The sequence below is a fragment of the Sceloporus undulatus genome, chromosome 2 (assembly GCF_019175285.1).
Source record: "Sceloporus undulatus isolate JIND9_A2432 ecotype Alabama chromosome 2, SceUnd_v1.1, whole genome shotgun sequence".
Taxonomy (NCBI): Eukaryota; Metazoa; Chordata; class Lepidosauria; order Squamata; family Phrynosomatidae; genus Sceloporus; species Sceloporus undulatus.
The window spans coordinates 189,840,757-189,854,492 of record NC_056523.1 but is presented as its reverse complement, the minus strand read 5'-3'; the positions used below and the strand labels follow the sequence as shown (position 1 = coordinate 189,854,492).

The window sequence follows — 13,736 nt, the reverse complement described above, 5'->3', positions numbered from 1 at the left end:
CCCCTTCCCAGCATCCCCAAGGCCTCCCTGGATCCCCTTCCCAGCATCCCCAAGGCCTCCCTGGATCCCCTTCCCAGCATCCCCAAGGCCTCCTTGGACCACCCTCCCAGCACCACTCTGACACCACTAGACCATTTCCCCAGCACCACACAGGCCAGCCTGAACACTTTCCCCAGCATCCCCTAGACGTCCCTGGACCACTCTTCCAGAATCCCCAAGGCCCACCTGGACCACTTCCCCAGCATCCCCTAGCCCTCCCCATATCACTTTCCCAGCATCCTCAAGGCCCACCTGGATCACTTCCCCAGAATCTCTCTCACCTCCCTGGACCACTCTCCCAGCATCTCCAAGGCCCACCTGAACCATTTCCCCAGCATCCCCCTGACCTTGCTGGACCACTTTTCCAGCATCCCCCAGGCCCACCTGACCCATTCCTCCAGCATCCCCAAGGCCTCCCTGGACCATTTTCCCAGCATCACCTACAACAGCCTGAGCCACTTTCCCAGCACCCCCCAGGGCAGCCTGGGCCACTTTCCCAGCATCACCTAGAACAGCCTGGGCCACTTTCCCAGCATCCTCCAGGGCAGCCAGGCTTGTTTTTTCCCCAGCATGCCCCAGAGATGCCCGCCACCATGGTGGACGAGCCCTCGCAGCAGGCCGCCGGCCGGCATGTGCTCTTCGCCGATGCCTTGGGCCTGCCCTTGGCACGCTGGCGGCGCTACCAGCCGTGGCCCCCGCCGTCGCCCGACTCGCCCCCCGAAGTGGTGCCCACCTTGGCCAACTTCCCGCCCTCCTCCTCCGCCACCCCTTACCTGATGCCCTCCTTCGTGCTGCAGCCCATGGGACAAGGCGAGGATGAGAGGCTCCAGCGCCTGCAGGAGACCAAGGTGGAGCTGGAAGAGGTGTTGCCCCCTGAACCCGGAGAGCCTCGGGTGCTGCGTGGCACAGTACGGGTCCTCAACGTTTCCTATCAGAAGGCGGTGCATGTGCGGGCCAGCCGGGACCGGTGGCAAAGCCACCGAGACTACCCTGCCCTCTACATCCCAGAGGGCTCTCCGGATGGGGGGCTGACTGACCGCTTTGCCTTCCGCCTGGACTTCGGAGACGAAGACGAAGGCGACAAGGAAGAAGAGGGCGCCCGGCTCGATTTTGTGGTGCGTTACCAGACCGAAGACGGCATCTACTGGGCTAACAACCAAGGCAGGAATTACAGCGTGGTCTTGAAGGGGGCAGTGCCATCTCAATGTCTTCCCAAGAGGTCTGGGAAAGAAGTGGAATCACGCCGACTCAAGAGCTGTATGCGGCCTGTCAAAACCAGGTAATGCATCTTCAAATCTGTTTCTACACATGGGTTTGAGGGTGAATCCGCATAGCAAACCTTAACACTTCCCACCCAGTGCCCTACATGCCCCAGGCTGAAAATGACGCATCTCTGAGAGCTGTCGGCTCTCTTGCCTTGCCCACGACTTTGCTCCTTGCGTCCTGAACCAGTCAACTAGATATCACTCTCCTCGCCTAAAGGAGAGGATTTGTACCTGAGATTCTCTGTCCCTAGTTTCTAATTTCTGTCCCTGCTCAGGAGAGGACATAGGCCCAAATCTCATTGATACTCCCAGCAAGCGTTGGTCCATTGAATCATACTGATTGAGCTTGTTTAGGAGTCTAGAAAGCATGATTCGAATCCCAGCTTTGCCATGAAAACCCATTGGGTCACCTTGGGCAAGTCACACTCTCTCAGACTCAGAGGATGGCCATGGCAATGGCCCTCTGAAGAAACTTGCCAAGAACACCCCATGGTAGGGTCGCCTTGGGGGTCGCCATGAGTCAGAAATGACTTGAAGGCACACAACAACAAACGATTATTTCAGTGAGCCTGCTCCAGATGGGACTCCCAGTCAGAAGACTGTCCTGACCAGTAGTCTTGTCTCTCACATAGCTTGCACCCGAGCTGCAGTAACACCCAACTTCTGCAAATTAGAGACTCCTTTCTGGATAAAAATAATTTTCCTTGGAAGAGAGAAGACAGCTATAGGTTTATCTTAACAGGGAACAGAGAAAGTATGGCTTGTTAAATTGAAGTGCTCAAATGGACTTGGCAATAGTGCAAGATGAGCATCTCTAGGGGAGGTGCAGGTAGTTGCCAGAGAAGGAATGAGCTCTTTTTCATGTGTGTAGGACAGTCTTCTTGCAGTTAATGTGTTGGGGCATTTTCAGATACGACATTAGAAGCACTTGTGAGATTGTTGTGTGGGCCAGTTTAAGACATCAGTTAAAATGTTAGCTCAAGGATGGGGAACCTGTGGCCCTCCAGATGTTTAGGTTTCCATTTTTCTAAAAACGTCCAGACACCTTGGCCTATGATAAGGGATTATGGGAATTGCGATCTAAAACACCTAGGAGGCCAAGGGTTCCTTACCTCTACTCTAGCTATTGGCAGCTTTTGCCCAAATTATGAAAAAGCATGTTTTTAGACTTTATGAGGGAAACACAGTTTCTGCACATACAGTTGTTTTTCCTGCCGTAAATGGATCAGGCATAGATGTCGTGCAATCTTCTTCAAACGTCTGTGCATACGTCTTGGAAACTAGCTGGTCGAGGTTTCTCAAGCCTGAGCTCCAACTTAAGTGGTAAATCTCTCTGGGTTTTACCACTATCCTTTGGTGTACATTTATGAACTGCTGATACTGCACTACTTCTGGTCCACATTTCATGCATTTGGTTATACCTCAAAACCTGTCTGAGGCAATAGGCCTCGCCTTTTTTTATTTGGTTGACTTAGATCTCATATTTCTCCAAAAACTAGGAGTGTGAGTGACTCACAACAAGACCAAAAACACAAAAAGATGTAATGTTAAAACACAGTTAGACAAATTGCATAATTTCAATATAACACAGCCTAGGAGCAACCACCAGGAAGACCCTCACCTAATGAATCTGTGCTTAGTGAACCAAATTTATGGGTGTTATTAAGGGGAACCAGGTACGCATGCTAAAGTTTGACAGTAAAAAAAAAAGCCAATAGGAAGAAAATCAACTCCTTTGAGATGTGGTGCTGGAGAAAAGTACTGAGAATACATGGACAGCCAAGGAGACAAATAAATGGGTGTTTAGAACAGATCAAGACTGAACTCTCTGGAAGCCAAGATAACGAAAATGAGTCTGTCATACTTTGGCCGCATCATGGGGGAAAAATGGATCATTAGAAAAAACAATGATGCTAGGAATGGTGGAGGGCAGTAGAAAAAGAAGTAGACTGCATGCTAGATGGATAGACTCAAATCAGGGAGGCCATGGGCCTGAGACTGCAGGCCCCAAGCAGAACAGTTGAAGACAAGAGGTCTTGGAGAGGTCTCATCCACAAGGTCACCATGAGTCGCGGGATGACTTCAGGGCAGCTAACAACAACAAGAACATTATGGGGAAATGTATTGCAAATTATTTGGTTGAATAGCATATTTTTATCACTGTAGAAAGGATACTGTTTGGATGTTGCTATAGAACATATTGATGTATACACAGCAGGTGAATTTGTGGTGTAAACTAGCTTTTGGTGTTTTGTGTGAAGGCAACCGTTCCAGTACTGTACCAGGTTAGAGAGCCAAAGCAATTGCTACCTCATTTTCATAAGCTCTGTGATAAAGCAGACTATAACAAACATAAGACCAACTACTAACACTGGAGTATAATTTCTAAACCGACTTAACCAATGTTTCCATCTCAACCACCACCCCTCCTCCAGCTGACTCTCTCTGGCCTTTTTGGGGGGAATTGCCACCCTTTGTTGACTCCCTTTTTAATACAGAATTCAGAAAACATAATTTTCAAATACTTTCAGCCTGATATTTTCTGCGGTGTTCTTCCTTGTTTTTTTCTTGAGTGACAGTGGAAATCAAACCACTTTTTTCAGCACCTTGTTGGCATGGACAGGCAGAACACCAAAGAAGCTTTTTAGAGCTTCTGCACCTTTAATTAAAGCCTTTCTTATTACAGATTCTGGCATTTTTTGGCTGCTTGTGGGGGTTTAGCATAGCCCTGATTCATGGGAATAGAGAGTAGAGACTAATGTGAGATAATTCAGGGATGCTGCTCAAGAAGCAATTAAGAAGCTATTCATTAGCAATTCCCCATTCCTGGTAAACAGTAACCACAGAACGGAGGTGGCAGACAGCCAGTTCTCCAAGTGCTTGGCAAGATGCTTCTGTTAAAGACAGCAAGACACTACCATTAGAGTGGCCAAGCCAATCCTTTGACCCAAAGTCTCTACAGTCTCAGTGCAGTACCCCAGAAATACTTTCACACCAGTGGCCTGTGGATAGACCACAAGTCACCAGGACTGAGGGAGCTGAAGGGAGAAACATTTGGAGTGCATGAGATTGAAATGTACTGATCTAAAGGAAGATTTTAAAAAGAAAGAGAAAGGAAGGGGAACAGTATTCATGTGTGAAAGCAGTAAATCTGCTTATCAAAGACCAGTTTCCCAAGGTTCAAAACTTCCTTTTGTTATATGTGCAACTGTGACCACTCTTGTATTAATATATGTAGTGTGCCATGAAGCCGTTGTCTTTGTTGATACCTCATTAATGGGTTACAATTCGTGAAGAGAATTCAGTCCAGCAGTTTCTCCTTCTAGTTTGCCTTTGCAATTTCCTTGTTCAAGGACTGCAGTCTGTAAATCCCTTGCTGTGTATCCAGGAGGGTTTAAATGTTCTGCAACTGAATTTTGGGTATTGCCATTTCTAATGTCAGATTTGTGCCCAGTAACCCTCTTGCGTAGAGACTGTACTGTTTCTTGAGTGTAAAAGGGCATTGCTGGCATGGGATGGAATTTATTGCATTGGAGGAAGAGCAAGTAAATGTACCTTTGATGTTGTTAGTGATGTTATTGCCCCCTATAATATTGTTCCCAGAGTAGATGGAGCCCTGGTGGCGCAGTGGTTAAATGCCTGTACTGCAGCCATTCACTCAAGACCACAAGGTTGCGAGTTCAAGACCAGCAAAAGGGCCCAAGCTCGACTCAGGCTTGCATCCTTCCGAGGAGGGAGCTAAAATGAGTACCCAGACTGTTGGGGGCAAATTAGCTTACTTGCTAATTAGCTTACTTGCTGTTCACCGCTATGATCTTTGGAATAGCGGTATATAAATAAATAAAAAATAGATGTGGGGACAAACTTAGCATCTGGGTTTGTGGCAGGGTCTTGTCTTTGTATAACCATCTATGTTACGTATCTTGCTGTAAGCAAGTAGTTTAAGATTTGGAAGCTGCCTATGAGCCAGTAAAGCCCTTCCTCCCAGAGCTTGTGAGAGGGCTGTGTTATTCTCCAGAATTCATTGTCGTTTGTTGATGATGTATTTGAGTGGTCTCTGCTGGGGACTGTGGCTGACCACTTGGGACATTGTGTCATTTTGTGTTTTTGAACTGTCTTGTAGTAGATGGTTCCTGAATTGTAGCCAACAATCTTGGCTTGTTGATCGTTTCTTCATCTCCGTAGGTGGGCATTGTAATTTGAGAAATGTCTGTTTTAAATCCAGGAATTTTGAGTCTGTCTTGTAGGTCTGAGCAGATGCTGTTGTACCAGAGGGCTCCCCTTATGCCTGTTGTATAATAATGTTAGGATTGTTTCTGAGACTGTGGATGGCATCTCATTCCATATGGCTGAAACTGTGTAATGAATTGTGTCTCTTGCTGATTATCTCAGTTTGGTCACAAAAACTAAAATGTTCTGTGTCAAGATCCAGTTCCATATCCCAGCTTTCTGGAGGGGTCCATATATAGTTCTTCTTTTGTAGTGCTTAGGGATGTGGTGGCTTAGTGGTTAAGATGCCAATTCTGATGGTTGGAAGATTGGAAGGTTAGGAGTTCGAGGCCCAAGTGCCACATGATGTTGTGACCTCGCATCACTAGTCCCAGCTTCTGCCAATTTAGCAGTTCGAAATCATGCAAAAGCAAGTAGATAAATAAGTACCACTTTGGTGGGAAGGTAACAGCATTTGGTGCAGTCATGCTGGCCACATGACTACCAGAGCAGCCCTCGGACAACAATGGCTCTTTGGTTTAGCAACAGAGATGAGCACCACCCCCTACTGTTGGTTACGACCAGACATTCATGAGGGACTACCTTTACCTCTGCCTTTTTGTAGCACTTGAAAATATATTCTTGTGTATTGGAGTGATGACCATTGCCATGTGGTGTACACTGAGATGATGCTTGTGAGCAGTTGACTTGGCTAGTGTCACTTTCCCTGAAACATTCATTGAGTCTTAGATGGCAGAAGAAAGCCTTCGGGTCAAGCTTTTTTCGGAATATTTAGCCATGTTCTAGAAGAGTTTATTCCTGACATTTCGCCAGCATCTGTGGCTGGTATCTTCAGAGATGCTACATGGCCACATAGCCTGAAAAACCCACAAAAAACCTCTGGATTACCTTGTGCAAGTCACACACTCCCAGCCTCAGAGGAAGGCAAAGGCAACTCCCTTCTGAACATATCTTGCCAAGAAAACCCTGTGATAAGATCGCCTTAGGGTCGGCATAAGTTGAAAATGACTTGAAGGCACACAACAACATCTCATTAGAACTGTATAAACCACAAAGACGCATGGGAATATGGTATCCATTTTGAACCTTTGGATAACAGAAATTTGGAACTTGGGGAAATTACTTTTAAAGACTATAACTCCCACAGTCCACTTGCCATCATAGCAATTAATCAAAGTGTCTATAGTTAGCAAGGAGTTTTAGTCCCCAAAAGGAACTTTTCTGAGCTCTGGACAAAATATTGTTTGCCCAGTTTTGCAAAATGCCATACATGGGGAACCTTAACTTTGTTAAACCTTTGTTGTACCTTTGGATTTGACAGTTGTTTGTTCTGATGCTAGCAGTTCTTTGTTCTATATTTCTTATATTTTTTCTTCTTGTATATTTGAGCTTATTTCCCCATTATGTTGCTGAGTTTTATACATGAACAGGCCTACAACAAAGGATTATTTTGGGTTGCCCTATCTCAGGGGTAGGCAACCTTTTTGAGCCAGGGGCCGGGTTGCTGTCACTCAGACAACTGGGGGGCCGAAGCCAAAAAATAAATAATTAAATAATTTTTTAAAAAAATTAAATATATAAATAAACCAGGACAAATGTAGGACAAAATTTTCAAATGGAAGACACTTTTTTTAAAAAAAATGGAGGACACGCAAAAAAAATTGCTGATTTTTTAAAAAATGTTAATATAAATGCATGTTTCTGAGGCTTCTATAGACAATTGCCCCCCAAAGGCCTCAGCGGCAATCGGCGGCAGGACCGGGCTGGGGCCAGTCCCAAGGCCTCGACGGGCCACATCCGGCCCGCGGGCCGCAGGTTGCCTACCCCTGCCCTATCTAATCCTCTGGATCTCTCTCTCTCTCTCAATCGCAATCCCAATTCCATGTGGAGTATTGTGTGAGCTGTGTACACTCTGCAAACTGAACAAACTCGCATCACTTTTCTTTATTAGGTCACCCTCAAAGGTTCATAAATGTGTGCAAGCTTTTAAGATCTTGAACTTTGTCCATCAGGGAAACTGTTATGAAAAGCAGTTGTGGTTAGAGAGAAAAAACAAAGTCATGTTGTTCTGAGATGGTGTGATGAAAGCTTTGCAGACTTTCAGATAGGTCTCATCATCAGGTAATGCAATGGTGTTAGGTTTCACTCTATAGCTGCTTTTGCTTTTTGTATAATTTGGAGTATAATGAATTTAGCCATTCAGTGGTGGAACTCTATAGGAGAGGAAGAAGAGTTTATGCCACCTATAAACCAAGATGTCATAGGCCAAGAGGTTTGTGCCTTTGAATCACTGTGTAAAACTACCCAGTTTGGCTTTACCTAATCCAACATCTGAAATTATTTCCAGTCATGAAGGTGTAAAAAAAATGTCTAGTTGATCTGTTTTCCACTATCAAGGAGGCCTGTGAAAATTTCACAGGATGAAAACAATTCTCAGTTTACAGTGGTTTATTTATTTGTTTATTTTTTAAAAAAATTAAAAATTAGCTTTTCTGCTTGTCCTGCTCACAGAGAGCCAAGTAGCTCATCGTCTGGTGAGCTCAGAGTCTGAAGACCCTCTGCATCTCAAGAAGACAAGACAACAAGTAGCCCAGAAGCCAAGTATTCCTTGCCCAGGCCTTTTGTTGTAACCTTTTGCCTAATGGAAAGATCTAAGACAGTGCTCCTCAGGCTGATCTCTTTTGAGAGACCAGCAGTTACTGGTATTTTTTTCGCCAGTGTGCTAGGGACCAGCACCATATCTGTGTCCATTGGCTGTAATTGTTTCTTTCTTTCCCAGAGAACCAGCAACTAATGGCTCAGGGAGAAGCACTGGTCAAATGACCACTACTTTGAGCAGCACTGATTCAGGTTGCATCTACACTGCAGAATTAATGCAGTTGGACACTGCTTGAACAGCCATGACTCAGTGTTGTGGAATTCTGGGATTTATAGTTTTGTGAGCTATTTAGCCTTCCCAGTCAGAGAGCTCTGGTGCCGTAACAAACTACAAATCCTAGAATTCCATAGGATGGAGCCAAGCAGTGTCAAACTACATTAATTCTACAGTATGGCAGCAGCCTTAGACATGATACAGGCTTCCACATATTTTTGTGCCATTTTGGTTGACTTAATAAAGCTATTACAGTGGACCCTTGTTATATGCTGGGGTTTGGTTCCAAGATCCCCCGTGTATAACAAAATCCGTGTATGCTCAAGTCCCATTAAGTATAATGACATAGCAAAATGGTGTCCCTAATAAAAAATGGAACATCAAGGTAAATTTATACTTTTTTGGAACATTTTCAAACCGTGTATGCTTAAATCCGTGTATAAAAAATCCGTGTATAAGAAGGGCTGACTGTACCACAATATGGATTTTGGAATTTGTCTTCCAGTCAACATGCCTATTTTTTGTCTGTTTTTTCTTATTTACCTAATTAATCAGTTCTTCGCTTTCTCTTTTTGTTTTTACAATGTTGCATCATTTATTCTGATAGCTATGGAAAGAACCAGAAACTGTTCAGGATGAGGATCCCTTTCACCCGCTTGCAGGAGTCTTATTTACCACAGATTCCTGTACACATCTTCTTAGATGCAAGTCCTATTACTTCCAGGTACATTACTTCCAGGCACATTAAACAGTTGTTGCATCTTTTGCTATTCTCTTCGGTTCTGAGAACTGGAAAAACATTGCTCACAAATTACAAAGCATACCTTGCAGCTATTAAGAGCTAGAAATTTGCACTTGAAAATAAAAAGAATAAAAAGAAAATGCAGAAGGTGAGATATTCAAAAGCTGATTTTTGTGCCCAAGAATCTATGCTTTTCCCTCACTTCTACAGAATTATGTTTTAAATACTCACCTACAGATACAACCTACTCTTTGCAGTTCTGCTGAGATACAACAATGTTTTAGTTCAGTCCTGCTTGTGAAAATGTGATGTTATGATGCTTTGTCAGAGTATTTTCTTCCACTGAAACCTCGCTTTCCATCTTATTTGTCATGCTTTAAATAGCCTCTGAATTTAGGAGCTGGAGTCTCATGTTAACCTCTCCCTGATAGTCTGACTGGAGGCTTACTAGGATTGGAATATCGTCATTATTCAATGCCACTGTCATAAAACAGTGCCTCTTGTAATATTACTCACTAGTGAACATACTCAGCTTCATACTACTCTAACATAGTGCTTATTTTGGTACACCAAAACCTTCAAGCAACATTGTGCAACTGTCAGATTTGTACTCTTTGTTCATACCATCTGTGAGGGAAGCTATGGCATGCCCTTGGCCTTCCCCTGAATCCCCAATAGAAGGGGGTCATCTGTAGCCCTTAGTTTGCTAACTAGAAGCTCCTCAGCAGTGTTAATTTTTCTCTACAGAATCTTCTCTTACTTTGATACATCAAAGCAGGATTCAAGCAAACCTGCATCTGACTCACCTTCTCTAAATAAAGCCATGGCTGCTCACACCCCTAGTCACATCTCCTGTTTTCTCCACAGCAGAGGGTCATCTGTAGCACTTAGTGTGATAAACTAAGGCTTTTGGACATGTAAAGATTTTACAGAAATGTTTTTAAACAAAATCTTTTCTTAGTGTTAAAGCAAAATTATGCAGCTGTCACAGTTTGACATATGCTGACATGGTCGGAGTGAAGCCGTAGCTGTTAGCATTCCTAGAAATAGCCTCTGCCATAGTTCATTACTACAACCCTCTGAGCAGTGAATCTCCCTACTTAATTACAGTGAGTGGGCTGTCCTTCAGGAAGATATCAGTACAGTATTATAACTCTGTTCAGTGAACTACCTCTCATTGGCTTGAAAGTGTATTAGCTGCAAGCCTTTGCACTGGTTCCACAGGTCTGCCACCTAGTGACTGAAAACGTGACTGCATGATTCAAACAAATGTACACGTTTCTGTTAATAAACATTAATTAATCTGTTGTTAAAAAATGGGGGGAAACCCCCCGCAAATGCACATTCCTAATGTTTCCTTAGTAGGCATACTAGGTTTCAGATGTCAGAATCATAGAATTCTAGAGTTGGAGGAGACCACAAGGACCATCCAGTCCAACCTCTTGCCATGAAGGAATACATTGGGACCTTGATATCCATGGGGCATCCATTCCCCTTCCACGGATACCAAAAGCCGCAGATGCTCAAGTCTCTGTGTCCCCAAGGGCTGTTCCTAATGGTGGTGTGGCCATGTGCACATGCCACCATTGGGGACATTGCATCCACGGATGCTGAAATCATGGATGGTAAGATATCAAGGTCTTACTATATACAATCAAAAACATCTCAATACATGGCCATCCAGGCTCTGTTTAAAAATATTTAAAGAAGGAGACTCCACCACTGTCCAAGGCAACATGTTTCCAATGCTGAACAGCTCTTACAATTGGGAGGTTCTCCCTAATGTTTAGGTGAAATCTCTTTTCCTGAAGCTTGAATCCATTACTCCGTCTCCTATTCCCTGGAGCAGCAGAAAGCAAGCTTGCTCCATCCTTATTGTGACATCCCTTCAAATATTTAAACAGGGCTGTCATCTCACCCCTTAACTTTCTGTTCTCCAGGCTCAACATGCTGAGCTTTTTAAGCTGCTCCTATATAGGGCATGGTTTCCAGACTTTGGATTCATGATCTTGAAGCTTTGGCTGTAATAGTAAATATCCTGTTTTATAATGATGAATTATTCAAGCTTGACGATACCAAAGCCTAACCATAGTGTACTCTGTAGATCAGCTGAGCATCTGGTTTAGTCACATCATGCTCCTGTAGGTCAGCTGATCCTTATGGCTCCATCACAGCTTATAGGAAATAGCCAGTGTTTCCTGATATGAGGCTGCTGTAACTTGTTGCGTGAAAGGTAAAAGAGCAGAGTATCAAAATACAACTTCCATTCAGTGAGGGACCAGCAGTTGGAATATGAGGGACAGATTTTGCCAGATGCATTCTGCCATGCACTGTGTATTTGCTTGTGAGTAAAGAACAGTAAAAAAGATAATGTGACATTCATATCATGCCTTTTATGTGACATGTTTAATACCTTCTGTTATCTCATTAATCCTTACAGTAACCCTATTAAGATGAACTCACTAAGTGCGCTTAGGTGAGCCACTTTCCTTCAGCCTTTGCCCTACATCTTCACGAGGAGGATAATAAATGTGAGGATGTGGACTACTTTAATTGTTTGTTGTTGCTGTTTGTTTATTTAGCTATTTGTACAGTGTCATCAACACCCATAGTGCCTTATAGAAGATAAGCGGAAATGTCGGTACCCAAATGGGGCTTACAATCTAAATTTTAACACAAGGAAGACAAAACCAGGCAAGGGAGCAGAAATGGAGGAGGGAATAAATAGGGAAGCAATAAACAATTGTATCAGTCGCCTGTGCTTAGGATAAGCATGCTTCATGTGGATAATACTGATATTTCTGTAGTGGGGATGGAGGCTACAGAGAATGCAAGTTCAGATTGTTAGGAATTATTCCTTTAAAATATTAATATACTGCCTATCTAGCAGTGTCCTGAGAGTTGTTAAAAAAAAGTATAAAAGCAGAAAAAGCACAAGTTTTACAGTAAAAAGCAATCAATCAGGTGTCCAGATGCTGAAACAGTACACTGTTAAAAGCAGTAAAACCTAACAATAAAAACAAAAATAGACTAGGAAGGGTCCATGAAATTTTACTTCGTATCATTTCCCAGGGACTTTCTATTCATTTTTAGTAACAAAAGAGAGTCTTGATGGCTTTATCAAGATAATGTATTATTTAAAATATTATATAAAGTATTTAAAATATTCATGTCTAGAGGAAGGAGTTAAAAAAACCAAAAGCAGGAACCTATTTCAGCTGCCAACCTCAGGTGGGAGCAACTATCCTTTCTGGTCTCATGACTGAATTGATGCTAGTAGATTCAGGATTGTATCTTGATAGCTCCATGTGAGCAGAAGCTCTCACCCACCTTCACTTGCAGGATCAGTGACAACCTTTCTGAATTGCTTTGTCAGATGAAATTTTGCAACCTGAGAAGGAAGAGGAAGAAGGGGCCTTGAAACTATGATCTATTCTGATAGTCATCATAGTCTGAATCAAAGTGAAGCTGATAGAATAATCTTAATCTTAGCGGTGGAGGAGGCATTCAGCTGGCTGGCTGGGCAGTTGCAGCTACGAGATCATGGAATCAGGAAAGGATATCCAGCCACCCTACCAACATCCAGCCGACATGTCAGCCTCCCTGTTTTTGCCATGTGGCTTCTTAGGCAATAGTGACACCTACTTTCACAAGGAGGTCTGAGATTTCTCCTTACAAAAGGGTGGAAAATGTAAAATTGCTCCTGCGGTCAGGAATCTCTTACTCCACTGGTTTTAATCCAGAACAGGTCTGTTTGGGTTTTTTGAATTTCCCTAAATACTCACAGGTCTCTTCTCCTCATAAATTTCTCACTGGCTACAAGTTTGGGCCACGGCACATTACAAGCTTTTGGTCCTGGTATTTAAGGCTCTGCACTTTAACATCTCCCAGTATTTGGCAGCTCAGCCAGCATGTACTATCTAGGAATGTAATATCTACAGACAAAGGGTTGCTGGCAGTTCCACTAGTGCGTATGGCTCTGTCATGTCTGTGAGCCTTTCAGGATCTGGCTCCACATTTGAGGAACAGTCTTCCTTTATACCTCAAGCTGGAGGAAGATCTTACTTGCTTTTGTAAAGCGTTGAAGACCTCCTCTTCGATGTACCCGATTAAGTTGCTCAGTGTGTCTAAGGTGGCCACGATGGATGAGGATTTTGTTTTTAGTATATTAGAAAATTATTTTAGTATTTTAGCACTTTATAGTGTTGCATTTTATCCTTTGTTTTTGATTACTGATATATGTCTGATGTTCCATCCTTTGGTGAAAAGGCGTTATAAAGCATTATTAATCTCACAAGTGTTGTGCCAACCTTGACTAAATGCCTTCATGTCAAGGCAGGTTTTGGTGGTCTTAGAAGTGGTGTTGATTATTCCTGCTACTCTGGCAGCAATTTTTTTTTGTAAAGTAATCAATTTTACTAATGATGCTTCAGTTTGTAAAGATATATTTTTTTTTAATTTGGTTATGACCTGTATCATGGAGCTTGCTTTTAAATGAACTGAATCTCTACAAAAGGAGACTACAAAGCTTTCAAGAGATAAATCAAATATCCCTTTGGCCTGAAATGATTATATCTGATTCTCGCCC

The 13,736-nt window shown here is 43.3% G+C and overlaps 1 protein-coding gene across 1 annotated transcript in view; it reads left to right on the top strand.

The window, feature by feature from the left end:
* Positions 1-11: 11 nt before the first annotated feature.
* The window catches only part of PPP1R3F (protein phosphatase 1 regulatory subunit 3F), a 66,567-nt gene continuing 52,842 nt past the window's right edge, over positions 12-13,736 (top strand). The window contains exon 1 of the mRNA XM_042452410.1: positions 12-1,318. Within this exon, the coding sequence (XP_042308344.1) occupies positions 621-1,318 (698 nt within the window). The 5' untranslated portion in view covers positions 12-620. The remainder of the gene's footprint in view (positions 1,319-13,736) is intronic.